The sequence below is a fragment of the Lycorma delicatula genome, chromosome 8 (assembly GCF_047948215.1).
Source record: "Lycorma delicatula isolate Av1 chromosome 8, ASM4794821v1, whole genome shotgun sequence".
In the NCBI taxonomy this organism is placed as follows: Eukaryota; Metazoa; Arthropoda; class Insecta; order Hemiptera; family Fulgoridae; genus Lycorma; species Lycorma delicatula.
Genome location: NC_134462.1, coordinates 127927491 through 127951250, shown reverse-complemented (window position 1 = coordinate 127951250; position 23760 = coordinate 127927491). Strand labels below are relative to the sequence as shown.

The following is a 23760-nucleotide window of genomic DNA, read 5'->3' as shown; positions in this document are numbered from 1 at the left end:
AGAGAAGTTCTGTGAATATTGCATAAAACATTATTTATCATCAAAAATGAAGAGCAAACCAAACTGAGTTACACTGATAAAAATGTTTTAATGACAGAGTTGTTTTATCTCTTTTAGGAAAAAATTAAAATTAAGAGTAAAATAGTGTTTTTTCAACATTCACATAACTTTCAATGTTCATTCGCGCATCCCTAACATTAACAACAAAAAAAAATCAGCGCAAATAAATTTCGCCCAATTCGCTCATCATTTGTGCTAACTATAGTGCAGGTCCTCAACCATATTAATTACAAACTAATCTACTTTTTATTTTTTTTAATAATAAGTAAAAATTTTAAAAACTAAGAAAATAACTTCTCTGTAAAATTAAATGTATTGTAAAAACTAATATTTCAGTATAAGGAACTGCATATAAATTTGCACAAAAGCTGCAGCTATTCCAAATATTATTAAAAATTAAATTGATAAAAATATATGAATATAGCGCATAATACTGACAAACAAAGAAGTCTTCAAATCAATCGCGCAATTAATTTCGCTGCCCTATTTATTTTCGCCATAGCTAGCAATAAGACTGGCGTAAAGGAGATGAAACATTATGGACATGTAGTAAACCACAGGGTTACCTATAAACAACATACCAAATCAACAAATGTGTTTTTTTTTTTTTACAATGAAGCCAGTCTCCTTTAAATCAAGTACAAAATTATATTTAGCAGAAAGGATTGAAAATATATCAGTTAAAATTAAAAAAAATAATAAATAAATAACTTTAATTTTAAGAGGCTATTTTTAAAATAGAAAATTTTCTTTTTAAGAATATTAATAAAGCAAATAATAAATTTACCTGTTTTACTTAAAGGGAGAAAACTATCAGATTTGAAAGATACGTTTAGTCAAAAGTAAAATAAAAATCAAAGGGAGGGCCTGACTGCATCGTTGATTAAGATAGCAATAATTATTATTTATAATATTAATTAAACATTGATAATGATTAATAAAATAAACAATGGAGACTGGCCACAGATTATACTTTACCTGAAGTTAACGTCTGAACCACGGTTTACAAAGAATGGGTACACTTGCATCGTAGCCCACGCCAGGCGTGAGAGGATGACACACAAGCCGATTGAACAGTACACGACCAATCAGACAGACACACCTAGTTATGTGATAGTCGTAGAAGGGAAACAGTAAAAAAAAAAAAAAAAAACTATTAATTAGTAATAGAATCATACAATCACAATTTTTATATACCTGTAACACATAAATGAAAAAATTGAATAAATATTCATCTTTTACAAGTTTAAAAATTGTTTTTTTAAAAGTTCATAGTCCTCCTCACTCTTAATTAAGAGATGCTATTCGTCTCTAATAAAAACTTACAGTTTTTTCAAATAAATTCATTATGTATAACACAAACCATACAAGCATTAGGAAGCAGTTATTAATCCATTAAAATACTTTTTAATTATGAACAACAAAACTGTCAACAAATGACAGCAAAATAATTTCATTGTTTTTATATGAAGGCTGCCAACAAAGCATTTAATTAAATAATAAAAAGAAAAATATGTAAAAACCTTAATTGAAAAATAAGAAGTTAACTTCTTTTAAAGGTAAATTACAACTAAACAAAAGTACAAGTGATGATTAGCTCTCTTTAAGGATTTTGTGAGATGTTTCAATTATATAAACTTCTATGTACAATCGATTAACTAGCTAAAACAATTAATAGATAAAAAAAATGCAATGACTCAAGAAAAAGAAAATCAAAAGTTATTATCAAGTAACTGTGAAAATCCCAGTAGCTGAAGCCATTAATAATGATTGATTTCCATAGATCAAATGAAATTAATAATTTTCAAGATTCTATAAGTTGTCTGTCAGTAATATACTACTGTCAAATTTAAATGAGATTAGCTTTTAAACCACAGTGAAAATTAATAATCACAATGAGATTGAAGAATCAACTTGTTCATTCATTCAACCAGAGAGCTGAACTAGTAAGATTTATGAAAAAAGGGTTAAAAACTTCTTGTTTGTTACGCTGTGCATTCTTTTAACATTTAAGATTTTTGAAAATTATTCACTGTTAAGCTAGAAATTACTGATTATTAACAAAGACGTTTACTTATATTTTCCTATACATACAGCATTATAAGAAAAAACCAGCTAAAGCCAAATACAAAAGCTACCTTAATTTTTATATAATAGGCAAAACCTTTACTCTAATAAATTCCCATGATTTTAATAAATTTTTGAAAACTGCTTCAGTTTCAAGATGTAATCTGTAAAAAAATATGACGATAATATTTTTATTGAATTTTAATTTGTTCACTACTGTGTGGGGACTAACCTGGTGAACATATTTTATAAAATATGTTGCCTTAACCATTTAGGATTGATTAGTCATGACAATATGTTGTCAAGCTAGAAAAATGTAAGATGAAGAAATAAAATTTAACCCAAACAGTTCATACCTTGATGAAGTACAGATGTATGCATAGATTGATCTATTTTCCACATTTTTATTGCAATAGTCAACATTACTCTCAGTATCTCCTAAATTTTTGCTTGACAAGTAATATGTGTTTCAATCCAACAGCTAAATTCTTTTCAAATATATATAACAAAAAAAAACAACATTTTTTTAGTTACACTCATCTGGAAAGTAGCCCAATTTAACCCACTGCTTTAAGTAATAGAAAAAATACCATTATGTTAGATTTGCATATTTCTTCAAGTTTCAAGGTAAACGAAAAGTTTATTAAAAAGAAGGTACTAAAAGTTTTGTTTGCGACTTATTTTAAGAAAGCATTTACTAAAAGACTGAAATAAATAATACATATATATAATCACATAAATTATATACAGTATAAAATTTTTTATGTATATGTATACAGTCGAACTTCCATACAACGATTATCTAAATTGTGAATTTTTCCATTTGGCAAACTTTTTTGAGAACAGTGAAAATGCAGCATTGTAGAGTACAAATTGTCTACTTAGCAAAGTTGAATTTCTATATAATGAAGTTTTTGTTGTAAATACGAATGTATACTGTGTATAACAAATGAAAATGACAAAAAAAAAAATTGGATAAAAATAACAAGTATTGTATTGTGTTTATGTAGGCCTACATTTTTTTTGCCAATTAGTGTACTGTATGAATGACAGAAAGTTGCTGGCATCAGTATGTCGCCAACTAAAATTGTTTCGCATTCCTTTCTTATCTTTGTCTTAGGCTACTGCAAAAGCCTAATGCGTATGTGAACTGGCATTCAGTCCTAATCTTCATACTATACGACATAGTTTTGTTTTTGGGTGATTTTGTTTTTCTTACTGTACGTACCGTAGTACATTGCATTTTTTGTTGTTTCGAGTACCGTATTTCTCATAGTTGTTTTTTCAAAATACTGTACAGTTCAGAACTGCATCATATTGGTGTAACTTGTATTTTCTGTGGATTGTTGTTATCATATATGTAATTTGTTAAAAATATCCAAAAGAAAGTGTTTGAGTATCATAGAAAAAATTCAGATAATTGATGAAGTTGAAAATGGAGGTAAAAAAAATGATATAGTAATTCTTTTTGGTATACTGATGAATTCTCTATCCACAATATTAACAAATAAAAACTCTATTAAAAAACAAACAAAAAATTTAGACAATAATAGAAAGAGATTTAAGTCTTGTATCTATGATATTGATGAGGCTGTAATCAAGTGGTTAATTATAGTTTGTGAAAGAATTTGTTAGTGGGAACCGTTGTTAAAGAAAAAGCTTTAAAATTCACCAAAACACAAAATTGTCCTAATTTTCAAGCTAGAACTGGTTGGCTTGAGCAGTTTAAATTACGGCATGTTCTTGTACTAAAGGTTTTATGTGGCGAGAGCGCAGATGTAAAAGATGAATATATAACATGGAAGGAAAACATCTTACCTAACCTACTGCATGAATACAATGAAAATCATTTTTTAATGCAGATGAGACCGAGCTATTTTTTACATGCCTTCCAGACAAAATGTTAGCTTTTAAGAATGAAAAATGTTTTGGTGAAAAGAACTGCTAAGAGTGGGTAATTGTAATGGTAGCTGCTAACATGACTGGTACTAAGAAGCTCAAACTTCTAGTAATTGCAAAGTCTCAGTGACCTTGCTGATGAACGAGGTCATCATTAGAGACAGATTACGATTACAACAGAAAAGCTTGGATGAAAACTGAAATTTATACATAATGATTAACAAAACTTGATGATGAGATATAAAGACAGAAACTTAAAATTCTTTTACTTATTGATAACTGCCCAATCCATTCTGTGTAAATGTGAAACATGAAATCTGTAACTGCACTTTCTGTCAGGTATGACTTCAAAACTGCAATGGAATAGACCAAAGTATAACTAAAGATTTAAAAGTTAACTATACAAAATTAATTCTGTATAATGTTGTCATTCTGAATCAATGACAATGTTCTGGTTAAAAATTGAATAATAATGAAAGAATGTATCAGTGAAATATCTGAAGCTTGGTCTCATGATGTAACTCTGAAACAATTTCAAAATATTTTAAAAAAGCCGGAGTAAATAAGAATGAGGCAGTAACAGCCACCAATAACGACAATTTTACACCTGAAGATGCAAATTAATTTTAAATTCCAGAATCTCTTACCGATAACTGGGGTAAATTGCAAAGCAACACAGAATTAGAATTGCAGTTAGATGAATACTTAATAATCTAAATCTAATCTTTATAATAATCAATGATGGAATGGTGGTTGAGAGTATCCTAATGATCAGGAAATAATCAGAGATATAATTGCAAAAAACTAGTGGATCCATAAATTGAAGATGACAGATGAAACTGATGGTATAGCAACCGTTAAGCCTAAACAAACAGTGAGTTATTGTGATCATTCGATATGATGAGAAGTCGCTTTCATTCATTTGAAAATACACCAGTTATTATGTTTAATTGCTTGAATTTAGAATCTTTTTTTGAAAATAAAATTATCTTCAGAAACAAAACAGTTCATAAAAAATTACAGACTTCAATTAGCAGGTTGTTTTACCAACTTTTAGATATACTGTACTCATCAATTTAACGTGTTTATAAATTTTTTATTGTTTTTTTACCTTTTCTTATTTTACTGTCAGTCAAGAAAAACTATTGGATTAATATAATACTGTACATGTTTTCTTAAAAAAAAAAAAGAATGACAATTACAGTACATATACATGTTTTTTGAAAATCTTGTTATGAAAATAAAATTATAGTACTACTACAGTATACAACTGTAATTTTCTATTTAAAAATTTTCCATTTAAAAAACTTTTTCACAGGTCCCGTGGTACTTCGTTAAACAGAAGTTCAACTGTATATATAAAATAACATGATTTAATGGCAATATGAAACACGAAACTGCTTTATACGTAAAGTATATAAAAAAAATAAATAATTTGTTGATTAAAGATTACACAAGATTGTAATTTGTAATCAACAAAAAAGGCTTATTTGTTCTACAATAACAATAGTAATAATAATCGTAATAAACTTAACAGAAATAAATTCAATAAATTACTGATTTTCAAAATCAATCTTTTTTTAATTTTACATACGACATTTGGTTATGTTTATTTTATTTATTTATTTATTTTTCCGGCCTTCTTATTTTATTTTAACACTTTCATTTTCCATTTTTCAGTACTATGGCAAATAATGCAAAAATGAGGGCAAAATAGAATCCTGAATGTTTTGGATTTCATTAAATATAAAAGTCAATAGGAAAATTTAAAATGACCTATTATAAATTTAAAAACTAATAACATGCAATATATGGCAAATAAAATTAAAGTAGAGTTTTAGTCAATACTTTATGAAAGTGATTTTAAAACTACAAAAATTATAGTATTTCTGAAAAGTCAACTTTTTTTAAGATTTCAATTGGATGATGGCTTTAATAAAGACACAGTGGGAACACTGTAATGTAATAACAGAAAAATTATGGTATGGATGTCACTTCATGAGCTTGTCTGAACGATTAGACAGTCTGCAATAAAAGGCTTGAGGTAATTTTTAAAAATTAATGAAAAATTTGCAGTTTTAATAAAAATTAATTAAAAACAAAATTAGAAATTTTATTTCTTTTAAACCAGCAAAAATTAATTTTTAAGATTTTTTAAGTACATTACTTAATTTCTAAAAACAATTTTATTTACAATGCAATTAAAACTGCAATTTAGAATTGAAATTGACAGTTCAAAATTATTCCAAAACCACTCCAAAAATTCAAATGAGAAAGTCATCAATTACAAAATTAATTTTAATTTGTTAATTTTAGAAAATTTAATCAACTCCTGGTAGAACGTGAACACAGCTGCTCATTGCAAGGAGCAATTAACTTTGGAACAACTTTATAATTAAGAGCACATCCTAATGTATAAATCAAATTACAAAGTTTCCATTGTAATTAAAATAAGAAAACACTAAACATATAAATAGCTTGACTAAGTAATGATACTTTCATCAGAGCTAAAAGAATGAAAGAGATTTGATGTAAAACACTAATGTTAAGATTAGTTAATAAACAACCGTTATACTGCCTACAGAAGCTAATGTACCAGCAAACATTTTAATATTTAAATTCTACAGAACAATTATGAAGTAAGAACAGTAAAAAAAAAATATAAGAATTAGAAAATATCATAAAAAACATATTTATCAAATGTGATTTTTATACTTTAAATTTTGAAAAAAATAAGTAAGTCCATGAATAAATTAACACAGAATGGGATTTAAAAAATATATATAACTGCTTAATAATATTATTTTAAGTAATGTTGGATAAAAAAATGTTTCAGTAGTACTATGTACTAACAGTATTTTTTAAAAAAAAGGTTAATTTTGTTAAAAAAAAAATACAAAAGAAAAGCTAATAATTTAATAATTCAAGCTGGCAGCCTGTTTAAAATTCTTTTAATGACTTTTATAAAAGTAACTGAATATGTAATCAATAAACATCTTTAAAAAAAATAAATAAAAATCATATACATATGCAGGATTTTAAATAATACTTTTTTCTTTAATATTTCATCCGATTTTGTGTAATAAATTTAAATTAAATAACTGAGATCAATCTACAACAGCAGTACAGACATCTGGTGTTTAAAAGCTCATCCCCAATATTTACATGCTTATAAACAAGTGAATTATTTCAGCAGAATTACTGATTTTAGTCATTTTGAATATAAAACAAAATAAAAATAATTTCAGTATTTTAAATGGGTTTTAACAACAACAGAAATCTACTTAGAGAAATTCGCACAACTGTTAACTAAAATTAAAAAAAAACATGTCGCTGCAATGCAATGGCCAATTACAATGTTCCTTTTTTCAAACGTATCCATTATGCAAAAATTACATTCATCAAAAATGGAATAAATAAAACAATATTTTATCAGCAAGATAAAATATATTTACAAAAACATTTCAGACCAATCTAAATAAACATAATGTGTTAGAAAAAAAAACATGTGTAATGGCGTATATTCGCCCACGCGCGCCAATGTATTAAAGAAAGTTTATTGTAAGAAAATAAATAAGTAATCCATTTCAAAATAAATGTAAAATAAAATGTCATTAGAAAATCATAAAATTTTTATTCATCACAACAATCAAACGTTAAGCACTCATTATTACCAACTCCCAGAAGAGTTCTTATATAAAAATAGGATTCAATATCACCTCTGTACAATAAACTTCCTTTCTGCAGGAAAAAAATATATATTAGAGCGCAAGCTGCAAAGATTGATTCCTTCTCTTCAATTCACTTTGTATATACTTTTTTCTTCTTTTTAATGAAAATGAAAAGAAGAATGCATTCTTTGTGTAAAAAAAAAGAAAAATAATAACAGAAAGGAAAGGATTCAGCAATATGTATTTCATATATTAATTTTTAAATAAAAACAATAATATATCAAATACATTGAAGGATTAAAAAAAAGGAATATTAAGGCTAAATGGTAATGTCAACTTAATAAAGGAGCATATTTTTGTTTGCCGCAGTAACAGTCAGAATAAAGATGATATCTGCGAAAAATTAGAATAAAAAGAAGAAAATTACGGAAGCTTAGAATAATCAATATTGATGTTCTTTCTCTAAAATGATGGAAATAACACAGAAACTTTATTAAAAATAAATGTTATTCGCATTAAAACATTTGCAATTCCCAAAATAATTGAACATGTAAAAAAAAAAAAAAAAATTATAATTTATAAAGGGTATAAAATTTTGCTTTAATTGCTTTAAAAATGATTGAGCAAAAAAAAAAAATTTAATGATAAAAGAAAAAGTGATTTGATGAAACCAAAATATGTTATATATTATTAAAACAGCTATAGCATTAAACAAAGTAAAACTAATTAGACTTCCTCTAAGTTAACTAAATCAGGACCAACCCTATACATTTAAATAGAAAAATTAACTATATTAAAAGGAAAAGGCTATTCATTTTGTACACAAAACAAATATAACTATCTATTGGTGACACATAACCGTAATCTTTACAAATAATAGTGAACTATCTAATAACAATGAAACACAATTGAATTCCAAAAATGTGAATGTGACCACAATGCTTTGCAAATTACCCGCTTAAACAGTTAATAAATTAAAAAAATGTAAAGAAATACTTTTTATGAAGAATTTTCAGAATAAAATAAAGTGCAAACAAACTGCCATACGATTAAAAATTTACACTAATTTAAGTTTTGGAGGCAAATAAAATTATTATTATCCAAGGTAAAAAAGTCACTTTTTCAGTATAACCAATGTGAATTTATGGAATAAGTATTTTGTAAATACTTTAAAAATGTTCATCACACTGTCTCTTAGGATGAGACAATCTATCTTAATCAGACATCTTGTGATAGTCTTATGGTGTGGATAAATCATCCCTTTTGTCTGCAATTCCCTTTTTACACTCTTCATCTCTTCTTCAATGGAACCAAGGGAACTGTGTTTGCCACAATCCTGTCCCACTTTTGGTAATTCCATGATGGAATCTATCTATTGTTTACCAACAGTATAATAATTTATTTACATAGGCTGAGGGATGGCAGCCCTATCATGGGAAACTGCTATTCATGGATTTCTCAAAAACTCAAAAACTTAACTATTAGTTAAGTTGTTGCTGACTGGTAAATGTTACAAGCACTTACATGGCTGAACCATTTTTCTCTGTGAATGGGTAAAATTAAACTGATGACAGACACACATCAAAGTTATTGGTGCCAGTTGGTATTGGAAACCAGATTTGTATGTAAATACACCCTACCTAGAGAGACGACCCTTTTTTTTTATACCAGACTGTATCTCCCTTGCAGTTATACTGATTGGCATTATCACATTTAAAATAAAATTGCTGTCAACACACATCTTACAAGTACAAGTGATTACACTTGTACTAATCTACTGTATGAATAGATTATGGATATAACTAATATCCATGTATTCTGCAGAAGTACAATAAAATCTTGAATTTTGTACATACAAAGATTTAACAAATTTAAAGTTGTAGAAAACAATACAAGTTGCTTAAAAAATACTGTTAAGAGGAAGCAATTAATTATTTTAGACATTTACATGAGTATTGGTAGTAGTGATTGTAACTTTATAAAAAGATTTATAAATTAAATAATTACAGAAATATTAAGATTTCACTCATTACAGCATATCTTCAACTGATAAGGTCGATGTTTAATTAGTTGATTGAAAAAAATTTTGTCTACAATGTACTAGAATTAAAATATACTACTATTTCATCACACCTGATTATCTCTAACTTTATCCTGGTAAGAATCCAGCTAGCATTCTATTAAATAAAATAAGAACTTAATAAATTATTTCATTAAAAAACAAGTGATTGGAAAAATGTAGGTATAGTTTAAAAATTGGAAACTACATTATTGTATGGTTTTTAAATCAATTTACAATCAAAGAAGTTTTTTTTATTGATTAGCTATGGTTTAGCTCAACTTTTATCAGAAATGGTAGAATCTGGCATTACTTAAAAATATATTAAACATAAACTGTTTCCTTTTATACAACATAAATTAATTACATTTTAATATAAATAGTTACGTTACTAGAGTAACATGAAAAATTTATTTCCTAAATCACTAATCTTATTATGAATTAACATCTTTAAAAAAACATTTCTAATTTTTTCTTGAAAATTAATAAACACAATGAGATTTTGTATTTTTGTTTGGGAATTGCATCTGTCAAACACAAATGAAACAAAAGTAGATTTCTGCTGAGTAAAAACCATAAAGAAAATCAAGAAATACAGTTTTAACTATACATTATTTCCAAATATTTTGAGAAACAACAGTAATGAATTAAAAAACAGAAAAATGTACTCAACAATAAATAATCAGCAAGTACCACAATCAAAATACTTTCTTGTAAAAAACGTTTTTCTAGAAAAGTAGTAAAAACGTTTTTCTAGAAAAGTAGTAAAAACATTTTTTATTCAAATCCTGCATATTAATTAGAATTTCATTTAGTGAACAAATTCATGCATAATTAATTAAACTGGAGCGATTACCTTCGCTTCATCAAGTCTGCCAAGGGCTTTCAATAAGTTACCCAAATCACTACGAACACAGTAAAGGTCCTGTTAAAAAAAAAATTAGATACATAAACACATGAATTTAAATATCATAAACATCACATATCACACTGGGATACATTGCTCTCTTTTCATTAGACATGATATCCCAAAGTATAAGAAAGTTTTCAACAATTCAAGAACCAAAACTGTTTATTTGCTATTATATTTTCCTATTATATTCAGAAGCACAATTAAAAGTTAATAATAAAAAAAAAATGGATATCCATCATATACTTATAACAAAAATTACACAGTGGTTTTGTCATCAGGGTATTTGCAGCTGATTCTATGTGTATTTGATATGCTGAATTCAAATATGGCATTAGTTTTTGTCTAGGAGCTCTAATTTCTGAGATATAAAAAATGGTACATTGCATTACATTATTTTAAGTTGAACCTGTGGATCAAGAAAAAAAACACTAAAATTTATAATTTTTTTTTTTTAAATTTAAAGTATCCTAAAAATTATATATAATAAAAAACATCTGCAATTAGAAAATCCTGGTAACATTAAACTATCTACACGTAGGCTTAAAGAACAGAAAAAGTCATTGATGAGAGAAGTCACTTAACACTATTGGAAGCTTCTTTTGCATGACAGTCTTAAATGAACCTTCTTAGAACAGTCTCTTTTCAAACTCCAGCAGTAATCTGCCATCATATGTACATCCTATCTTTTTTTGGTAGCAGTCTTCCATAGTTTTTATGTCCTGGTGAAATCTTTCATTTTTTTCTTCTCTGGTGTCACTTTTCAATTTTTCTGTACTCAACTCAGGCATTTTTCTTCCTATGTATGCAGAGCATGATCCATTCTTATCAAGAGCCTTTATAAACTGTTTCATTAGCCCCAGCTTGATACACAATGAAAGAAAGATGATTTTTCACTCATCTAACTAAAGGCTCATTAACGACATTCTTTCCAGAACACAACAACCATGTTTTCTCTTAGGCCACTCTTTTTTTACTCAGTGGTTTTTTTGTCTCTGCTATCCCAAAAGCACAAGAAGCAAGATTATTTTGTGTAGCCACTATATTGTCAGAGGAGAAAGCTGACCATTTTTAAGCCCGCACAAATTACCATTGATTTTCATGATATGCGATTTTCTCCATGACCAAAGCTATGGTGACATATTCTTCTTTCATTTTTGTTGAGTGAGCAATCTATATTGATCCACATTTGTTGCCATTGTATAGAACACATTTCAAACTTTGCTTAGAGCTGTCAATAAACAGGCACCAATCATCTGGAAAATATTCAGGACGATCCATTATTTCCAGGAGGCCTGTAACTTCTTGACAGAATACAAGATTGTCTTCTTGAGAGAAGAATGGTAGCAGATTTTTTTCCCCCCGTACGGTAGAACATGATTTTGGTTCCATGTTCCAGTAAATTCTCATAATCACTGTCGCTGCCTTGATTTGTGTCAAAAATATGAAATTCATCTTTATAGAGTTCTGTTAGCTGGTGAAACATTGGAGGTACTTCATCTGAGTGAGAAACCAGGCATCTTGCAGAGGCTAAAACAGGATATATCCACTTGCTGCAGTTATTTCAATTGATTCCTGTAATATGCACTATGCAGAAATAACAATCGTTAATGTGGTTTCTGGGTTCTCTCCAAATAATAGGTACACCAAATTTAAGACTTTTCCTTTTTCCAGTTGCCAATTGTTGCAAGTGTTCTGTACAAGTTTTACATACTATGAGGCGCCCAGGTTTTATCCTTTTCACCTAGCCTAACATCAAAATCACCTTTTTTTACAAAGTCAGAAATATTTTTTTTCTTTTCTTTGTTATTTTATAAATATGATTTAATAACAAGTAAAATATAGTTAGCTTATAGTTTGTTGTAAAATGAAGGTTGATGATAGGGAAAATAAACAGGAAAATTTTATGTTAACCACATTTTAATGTATAGAATAATACAAACAAATGGGTGGCTGTGTCTAAAAAAAAAGTATAGCTTATAGAGAAAAACTGATTTCATATTTAGATTCAACGCCCAAAACATAGTTAAAATAGTTTTAAATTCAATATACCAAAAAAATTTTCTTTTTGTAGGTCTGTGTAATTGCAGTATTGTTGACTGTAACAATATGTGATAACTTACAAGCTACATGTGAGAACTATTTTTTCATGTATCTATGGCACCCTGTGACTTTTTCTTGTGCCCACTTACTAAGAAAACATTAAAAGGATAATAATCTGCAATGATAAAATAATATTGCTAAATGAACAAGGCTGTACCAAAATTATGCTTTCCTCAAATATTTTGAGGATTAGAAGAAACAACGCCGGCATAAGTATCGCATTTCTGGTGGGGAAGGCTACTTTGAAGGGGACAATATCAATATGGAAGTATAAGTAAATTCTTTTTGATAAATTTTAAATATCTTTTTTCACACCTCATACATCTAAATTAATGATGTTCAATAGGTTTGGATGGATGTTAAGCCATTTACAAATAAACGATAATACTTTCATGCCTTCTTCAGAAGATCCCCGAAATGAACATTTGTTAAAATTTGACCCAACTTAAGTGCACAAAATTTTTTTGGATTGCTAAAGCTTTTAAAAAAAGCTTTTAGCTTTTTTTTTAAGGTAGATCTACATAAAAACAATACATGCTGAAAAAGCCCATCAATTAAGGCTATAAAAAGTTTGAGTGTTGGTTAGTATAACTAAAAATACATGGTGAGAAAAAAATTTGGGTGAATATATGTTGTAAAAGTATGATTACAAAGTTAAATTACGCAAGAACTACCTCATGAAAATAAACAAGAACAAAACGAAAGTAATCAAATATAGTAGAAATAACAAAGTTGGACCACTGAATGTGAAAATAGAAGGAGAAAAAATTATGGAGGTAAAAGAATCTTGTTATTTGGGAAGTAGAATTACTAAAGATGGACGAAGCAGGAGCAATATAAAATGCCAAAGAGCACAGGCGAAACAAGTCTTCAGTCAGAAATATAATTTAATTGCTTTAATATTGGAGGGACTGGTAGAAGGAAAAAATTGTGCAGGCAGGCAACGTTTGGAATATGTAAAACAAATTGTTTTACATATTCTATACATATCCTACAATAAGTGATGTAGGATGTAGGGGCTATGCTGAAATGAAACGACTAGCACTAAATAGGGAATCTTAGAGAGCTGCATCAAACCAGTCACATGACTAAAGACAAAGTAATTTATATTAGTTTTTACTTCAATAATATATCAATAGCAGGATTAAAGCAAAAACTAAGATCTGAGCATTCTTGTGGAACCATCAACAAAGGTTGAGTGCAACTGTCAGAATTTAAAACAGAAAAATGATTAAAACGGTGTGAAATGTGTGGTGAAGTAGAAATGATGTTAACTTCAGTTCAATGGATGAGCAATATATATATATATATATTACTCAAATTTCATGATCCAGGATTAATTTTTTTAAGTTAAGGTCAACAGTGCAAGTGAGTTTAAAAAAATATTTTGTCCAAAAGATTTTTAACAAGTGTAGTTCAAATATTGAATCAATAAATTCAATTAGAAAAAGAAGACACACCTAATTAATATGAAAGCAAGAAATTATTTTAATTTTGTTGATGCTGCCATTGTGAAAGAACATCCCATTTTTATAAAAATGTCTGACAGTAAAAATATTGTTTAAAACTTTCAAAGAAAGAAAGAACTTTACTGATTTTTTTTTTGTTTTTGATGGGCGAAAAACGCTTTGGCGTTATCATTGCTCGAAAAAAAATGTTTTAAAAGAAAACAAATATTAAAAAAAAAAAATACTACCTTAAAAACTTACAACTAATATTCACAGCTGAAAAATTTATTTTTAAAAAACAACTAAATCACAGCCGTAAAATATTAAATAAATAATAAAAAATAAATATTAAATTAAATAAATAATAAATTCAGCTGTGATATTAGTTGTAAGTTTTTAATGTTTTAGTTTTAAAGGCAGTATTTTTTTTTTACTATTTGCTTTCTTTTAAAACATTTTTTTCTGGGCGATAACACCAAAGCGTTTTTCACCCATCAAAAACACAAATATCAGTTAAGTTCTTTCTTCCTATGAAAGTTTTAGATATTTTTACTGTCAAGACATTTTTGTAAAAATGGTATATTCTTTAGATATTTAAGATATCTTAAAAGTCCTATTAAGATATTAGGCCTGTAAACAAGATAAAGGCGTTATCAAATATTTGATTCCAGTTGGCAAGCCATCAACCAGGATAATGTATGATGGGCACTTTGTTGCACCAAAAAAAAACAAGTGAGAAATAACTGGGCCTACTCAACATGCAAGGTATATGGTCATGTTAGGTAAAATGAAGCTGCTTCCAGAAATTTCACTTAATTAAAAATCTTTAAATCTGTGAAAAACTAATTTTATAATCGCACAAGGAAACTGAAAGAATTTTAGGGTATGTGCTACAAGTGAGAATGAGAAAAAAGTTCATAAAACATGGGTCTGGTAACACACTTTGTTTTTAGTTACTGCTCGGAAGATTCTTGAAACTTAATATTTCATGGTTTCATAAGCTTATTGAATAAAACAGGTCCCAGAACTGTAACTCTATTTGAGAAAATTATCATATAACACAAAAATTGGTGTCTGAAACAAATTAAGAATTTGATTTTTATTAAAAACAAAACATGGTAAAAAAATACTGTATTAAATTTCAAACCAAAACAAGAATCATTATAAATTGGAAAATCCATAAATAAAATTAATTGTTAAAAATAAATAATAAAAATGAATTAAAATCTCTTCCTTCAATATCTGTTCAATATACTGTTAAAATAAAATTTCTTGGGTGCCTCTTCTTAATGGCAGCATCTGAATTGTCGTTATTTTGTAGATTTTTTAAATTTAAGTATTTACCTTAACATTATTTCATATGTTTGTATTTAAGTAATACTTAAATGTCAATATTTATTGACACGATCTATATGATGTACTAACCAGAATAAAGGTTTATTTTAACGCATCAGGATTATTTCACAAATTCCAAATGACACTAATACTTCTTTTATAGTTATTTTTTGTTTATATAAAAATAATCTCATACTTTTCCACAGGTGAAAGTCCAATGGCAATTAGGTCAGGTGATCTAAGAGGTCAATAATTGTTCTGCCTTGTCCAATCCAACAGTTTGTAAATTTTATATTCAAATAATTCCTAATTTATTGACAAAAATACAAAGCTGCCCCATTGTGTTGAAAAATCATTTCTTGTCTCATTAACAGTGGAGGGTCTTCTAAAACAGGTGGCAAACTATTTTATAAGAAATTTAAGTACACATCTGTACTTAAGATCCTGTAATGACCTTCAAAAGTAAATGGTCTAAAAAGGTCATCAATAAACCGCAGCAAACATTAGAAAAAACTGTGTTAAAAACTATTTTCTACTATGGCATGTGGATGTTTGAAACTCCACTGTTATATTTCACAAATTAACTTCATCTCTTGGGCAAAACTGTCTCAATAATAAAGTAGGGGGGAGGGGTCATTCAATAACTAAAGAGACAAATTGATGTAGAAATGAAACAGTTTATAGGAGGAGTTATGTACTTCCATGACTTTACATTGGCATGACTGGGATGAGCTGAGAACACCTGACTGATAAAAATTGTTTTGTTTTATCCCCTCAATATTGCATTTAACGACAAAAGAGTGTCCGCTTAAAGTTTCCACATTAATTGAAATTTCAGTGATCTGTTTTTTGCTTTCTGTGAAAAACCAGCTAAAATCATTTCTCAAATGATTTTACAGTATAGTGTAAGTTGTATGAACCGCGGAAATTTTTATAAGTGGCTAGAACAGTTCAAAAACGGCTGAACCTCAATGACGGAAGAGTAACATCCTGGCCGGCCAGATGAAGTATCAACTTCCTCGCTTGAAACCCGCATTAGCATTATTCATGAAGACCGACCGACATATTACGGTTGAAACATATAGAAAAAACAGTTGGAGTTAATTGTTGGTACAGTTCATAATGCTAGTAACAATCAGTTCATAATCAGTAACAAGCTCAAGTATAGCAAAACAAGGGCAAGGTGGGTCCTGAAAGAGTTAACGCAACAACACAAGGAAACAAAGATTCAAAGTATGTACAGACTTGAAAGAACACTATGAAAGGGAAGGTGAACCCTTTTTTTTAAACAAGATTTTAATGTGTGATAAAACTTGTGTTCACCATTTCGAACCAGAGTACAAAAGACAAAGCATGGAATGGAAGCACACCAGCTCACCTGTCCAAAAGAAATTCAGAACGCAAGCATCAGTGGGAAAAGTCATCTTAACAGTCTTTAGGGATGCCTAAAGTGTCGTTTTTTGTGATTATTTGGAAAATCAGCGTACAATAAACAGTGTCTACTATTCAGAAATGCTGATGAAAAAATTAAAGCCAGCAATGAGAAAAACATCGCGGATCTCAAAGAAAAGGATTGATGATATTGCTACAAGACAATGCCCACCCTCACACCGCCCAGCTGACCCAAGAAACCATAGGAAAATGGGTTAGGAGATACTACCACATCCTCCCTACAGTCCAAATTTGGCTCCCTCAAATTTCCATTTATATATATATATATATATATATATATATATATAAAATTAATATATTATTATATATATATATATATATATATATATATATATATATATATATATATATATATATATATATATATATTATTAATATACATATTATATATAATATTGGTGGGGATTACGTTGAGAAGTAGTAAAAGTGTCATTCTGTAAAAATACTGTTTTTTTTCTACATCAATTAGTCTGTTTAATTATTGAATTTCCCTCATAGAACTAGAGTTTGTGACGGTTGTCTTGAAACCAGTGTTAGAAATTTAGACACAGCGACAACTGTCCAGGTAGGCAATTTTGAATCATCTGCAAGTTATACAGTTAAGAGATTTTCTTTACCAAATTTTATATATTGAAGATGCATGATGAACCGGTGCAATTTGAAATTCATCTAGTACTTACCCCTGGGCTACCTTATACCAACTGAACTGTCGCTAAATTGATACAATGTTGATCTTGGTGTTCAATCAGAATACAAACATGATGAAAAAGAACACGTTGCATATAAACACTGAACTACTAAGGTAAAGTTTTTTTTTGATTTGGCACCCATCTATCTATTAAAGAATCTTTCTTGATTCTTTATCTGAAAATCTGAAAAGATTTAGATCTTATTTAAATTAGAAAAGATTTAGATTTAGATCTTTATCTAAAATCTGAAAAGGCATGTTTATAGAGTGATACTCAAGCATAGTAATTTTTTTCAATTTTGAAAGCATACAATACCATTAAAATGAAATTCAGTTATTGATCCAAAAAGCTCTGCAAACAAGTTGTTAACAAAAAACATCGATTTATTTTTTCAAAACTATTTCTAAATTAAGAATTTACCTTTCTTAATATTTTTAATAAAACATAAAATGAAATAATACTACTATTGTTATTCTATCATCTTAAACTTTTTTTTAATTTATTTTTAACAACTGATTTTATTTCTAAACATTTTCCAATATTGAAATAATTCTTATTTTGGTTTGAAATTAAAATACAAAATTTTTGTGTCATGTTTTGGCCTGTTTAGTTTTTAATAAAAATCAAATTTCTTAAAATCTTCATGTTCAGTTGACTTGGACTTTCTTAAAATCTTCATGTTCAGCTGACTTGGACTTTCTTAAAATCTTCATGTTCAGTTGACTTGGATTTTCTCAAAATCAAATTCTATACAAGTTTTGTTACAAAAATGTATTTGTTTACTGGCAATCTTAACTAAGTTATTATACGTCAAACCTAAAAAAAACTCTTTTGCTGAATGAATGTTTTTTGTTACAACAATTTTATCAATAATTACTAGAAATTAAGTATGAAGTGCAATTTATTCAATGTTTCAGATCAAAGACCAAATGAAACCGATAAAATTACCCCTTAATTTAAGTTTCAAGAATTTTAGAACGGGTTCATTTTACCCTCGAAGAGAGATCAGGTCTGCAACTTGAAAATGAAGCGTTTCTGAATCTATTTTTCTACAGACTTTTTTCATTTTAATTTTTAGAAAAATTCCTGATATTCTTTTGGTATCTTCGTAAGAGGTTATAATAATTTTTTTTACAATTTTTCCCTTTTTAAACAATAAAATATAATAATTATTCAAGTAAACATCAGTGGGTTTATTATAACCCCATTTTTTTTTCAGGAGAGTACATTATTATATTGACTACATTATCAAGGCACGGTAGTCTAAAATCTGAACCTTGTATTCAAATAAAACCTCAAATATTTCAATAACATAATGGTATTTTTTCAGCACTTTTTCGAATTTCAACTTATTCAGAATAAATAGACTGCAATATCAGCTGATTTCACAAGCCTGAAATAATTATCTAAGCTCTTTATCCACTTCATACCTCATTTAAGCAAGCATTATTGAATAAATACCAATTTTTTAAGAATTAAAATTAACAAAATCTTCTAATAAACTTACAGGATTATACTGCAGTGCAGTTACATATGCTTGAACTGCTTGTTCCATATCACCAGCAGCCACTAAAGCAGCAGCTAAATTTATATATCCATCAATGAAGTCTGGTTTCAAACGAACAGCATGACGATAATTCTCAAGCGCTTCTTGCAGCTGACCCCTCTCCTTGTAGACATTACCAAGATTGCTGTATGCCTCAGCCAAAAGCGGATTTTGTTTTATGGCAAGTGTACTAAAATGTGCAGACCTAAAAAAATGAATTAAGGAATTAGAAAAAATAATGTAGCTCTCAATGTGTAATAACAATTCTGTTTAATTTTGTTGCAGTTCAATTCATAATTGTCCACTGAACAATATAACACAAAACACAGTTTCAAAATTTTCAGTATCATCAGCTAATATTTGGAATAATTGTAATGAAGGAGAATGATTATTTTTCAATGATCAATATTAATAATATCACAATAATTTCATATTTTTGTTTCCCTTCTGACAACAGAACAGCTACAATTAAAGAATCACAGTACAAAATGTCCATTTAAAAGATTCTTTAGTTTGCAGTTACCTAAAAAAAAAAAACTTTAAGGCATTAAAGTAGTTTAACAGTGAAATGAAAAAAAAGATCTACATGAAAGACTTCCATGAGGGGCACTTTAGTGTCGATTATATTAATTGTCTACGTGCAACAAATTATGAAATATTCAATATGTTCAAAGGATTAAACTGAAATCCTTTGAGAATAGTGTCAGAATTTGGAATATCAGTGGAAAGTTGAAACAAAATTTTCCACACTGATCTGAAGAAAATGCACGTCAGTCAACATATCGTTCCAAAAGTGTAATTTGCAGTTGTAATTTGCACAAATATGACCGAAATTGGTATGAGAATGTTTCCTGAACACACAAATTTACAGGTGACAATAGACGGATTTGCTACCCAAACTTTGGCGTTGACTTTCCACAAAACTTTTGAAAAGAAAGTGCTTTTGATTTCAAAGACTAATGAAAAATCATAGGTTTTTTAAATACATCTATATGTTTATAGAAAACCCCATTTATTCTACTTGTAACACCATAACAATTGGGCAACCAACCAAACAAGATAGAGAACTATCAGAGCTTTAAATCTAGAGGTCCTAACTTTGTCCTAACTTCATCCATGCTTTCAAAGATAACCGGCCCTTTGGCTTCTCTTAAATAAAATCCTTTGACCTAACAACAAAGATATCTTTTCTTTATTTGATCTTCAGCCTATAAATTATTATTTTCTTATGTTTAGAATGCAACAAATGTAAATTGATTTAATAAATTCAAATTCACTTATCCTTAAACTTTTTTTCTAGATGTGCTAAACAGCAGAATCATTAAAAATAAAATGCTTTAATAATTAATACAAGGTTTTCAACAATTCAATTTTTTATTTTTTATCTGGATTTTGACATCTGAAATAGAATGAAGAATGTAGAAAATAGTAGCTGTATTAAAACAGGATCAAAACTGAAAAAACTGATCATGCCTATTAAAGCCGTCATAAATATTAAAGCCATTATAAGAGGTTACACTTGTTTTGAATGATAGATTAAGTTCTTAAGCTATCAGTTAAGTTGAATGCATATCCATATAGAAACAAAAAATAAATATTGCTAAGTTCTGTACCGACTAAAATGTTTAAAAACTATAAAAAATGTTTTAACTACGATTAATTATATAGTCATCGATTACTTAACTGTTAGCATTAAGGACCTAAACTTGAAAAAATAGACAAAACAAAATTTCAGTTGCAAATTACTATTGATCGAGTGAGCTCAAATAGTAAATCTATGAATAACAAGAATAACTGTATATGCCAGTCTCTGAAATTATCGTAATACAGTAATGAAATTTTCCACAACTGATTTCCACAGTAATCCACTATAAACTCTATGAGACTGTCTACATCTAATAAAATTACTATCACTGATGCCTAAAATATTAAATTAACAAAAATAGGCAAATTATATAAATTTTAATTTTAATTTGTGCACAAAAATGTTTGATAAAATATAAAGTGCATATTATTATGAAAAAATACTGATCATCTCATGTCTTTACAATAGAATTCTCAAAGGAAAAAAATATGCTGTTACTATAGTTCACACTAATTGCAAAGAATACACAGAATTCTAACAAACATAGTTCCACTGCATAGTCCAGAGAAAGTATTTACTATGATTCTAATAAAAAATATTTGAAGTAAATCGGCCAATTACAATTAACTTTATATAAAAATGAATAAATCTTGGCATTCATAACAAACCTTTGAATAAACTAAACTAATACAACTTGTGGCAATCATAACGTTTGAACACATGTTCAAATTCTTATTAATTTGCATGCATTAAATGTAGCTTATTATTATAACCAAACGTAAGCACTGTAGCATCTAGTTATATAATTGAAAATCACATATGTTCTTTACACCACATCTTTGTTTTAAACAATTCAGCTGTCATAATAATCTGAATCACAATTTCATATAAATAACAAACAAATAAGATTATGAAGAATGAAAATAAAAGAATTAACAGTGAAAAAATGAATTAATTAATGAAAATATTCAATTTTAATATCAGTTGTGTTAAATGAATGATTATGTGTGATCATGGATCAGATTTTCAGTTTAGAACTAACAAACGTAACTCACCATGATCTTGAGGGGATAACTCTATCTTAAGTGACACTAAAGTAGAATAGTATATATATATTATTAATCAATATACTACTACTACTACTACTACTACTACTACTACTTAATGCTTAAAATGGTGGATTTTTTCTTCACAATTTTTGACTGATTTTATTTTGTGATGAAACAAAGAACAATTTCTTCTATATTTTAATATACACTTTTTATAAATATATTCATCTACATGATGTAGCAACATATACTGTGAATACAAATGTGAAAAAAGAGAAATCCTCTAAAATAAGCAGCAGTATGTATAATAATAATTATAAATAATTTGTCTGCATTCTGATGCTATGATACAATATGTATAAGTATTTATTAATGTATATGAAATGTTCATACTTGTCCAAGCGACGGCACTGGAAATGGATTGAAGACAAAAGTAGAAGCACACCAGTGTTGTTTGTCTCCTGACGCCATAATTGCATGCAATGGCGTTCAGCACTCTCATAATCACCAGCTTGATATTCTCGATGAGCTAATTCCAATAATCCTTAAAAGAAAAATTAATAAATAAATTACTACTGTAATAAATATACTACTATCAGGGATACACAACAGTTAAGAATTTTATCTTTGTGGCAAACCAAAACAAGCATATTAACCCTATTGCCTAAAAACAATATTAACGGTTTCTTCATAATCTGTTCTAGGGGTTTCTTGATCTGTGGCTGCAGAGCATTTTTGCATTTACTATTAAATTTAATTAATGAAGTGAAAACAGCACAAAACTGTCCAGACTTTAATTTGTGTGATCCACTTTATTAATTTCAACTACAACTCGGCTGTTTATCAACAAATTTGAAACAAATTGCTATCATTTTGTTTACAATACAAACATTTTATTTAATATAACATAATTTGATGTAATACCTACAAAACTATTAATTATTAAAAAATCTCAATGGCCAATTAAAATTTTACAGCCAGGAAACAAAAAAGTACTAAAAAAAATATATCTATATTTTCTTATACTAAAAATATGGCAACCTTCTAGAGAAAATCCAGTTCTCAACAGTTAAGGAAAGTTATCATATAAACAACTGCAATCATCAAAATTGGTCTAAAAGTTGAAATTTTACCATAATTATATATATAAAAGAAAAATATGACAAAATGAAGTTGAACAGTAGTTAAAAATTGATAGGATAGTAATGCATTACAAAAGATATGTATGCATGGTGGTTAGTAGTCCTTGGAACTACTAACAAAGAAGAATTTCTTCTTCAATAATCTTTAAGTACTCATCATTATTTACTTTATAGGATACATATACAGGGCGTTTCATAATGTTCTTGGGAGTTACAAAACTTCAGTACATAAAAGGTATTTCACTTACTTAAATGAAAGTTGTACGAGGTGATGCAGGGACTCAAACAGTTTTTGTTAAAATCTATAAATGTTCAATATGTGCTCCTCTGGTGACACGGCACACATCAACACGAAAGTCTAGCTCTTGCCAAACTCGTTCTAACATGTCATTTTCGATAGAGTTGATTGCATTGATTATGCGATCCTGTAGCTCAACGATATCGTGCGGTATTGGTGGGATAAACACCTTATTATCTTTCACGTAACCCCAGAGAAAGAAATCACATGGCGTGAGGTCTGGTGATCTTGGTGGCCACAGCATAATGTTGGTCTTCTTCAGATGCACGTCCTATCCAGCGCTGAGGTAATGTTGTGTTAAGGTACTATTGAACCTCGTTATGAAAACGGGCAGGACAACCATCTTGCTGGAAAATGAAGTCGTTGAGTAGCTGAGGCATAAGCCATAATTGTAACATATCCAGGTATATCATACCAGTTACTGTCGTTTCCATAAAAAAGAACGGC

The 23760-nt window shown here is 28.2% G+C and overlaps 1 protein-coding gene across 1 annotated transcript in view; it reads right to left on the bottom strand.

The window, feature by feature from the left end:
• Positions 1-23760, bottom strand: part of sxc (O-linked N-acetylglucosamine (GlcNAc) transferase sxc) — a 222586-nt gene that overhangs the window by 187587 nt on the left and 11239 nt on the right. Inside the window, exons 2-4 of the mRNA XM_075373469.1 lie at positions 22267-22417; positions 19201-19444; positions 10613-10681 (exon numbers count right to left, since the gene is read on the bottom strand). Of these exons, the coding sequence (XP_075229584.1) occupies positions 10613-10681; positions 19201-19444; positions 22267-22417 (464 nt within the window). The remainder of the gene's footprint in view (positions 1-10612; positions 10682-19200; positions 19445-22266; positions 22418-23760) is intronic.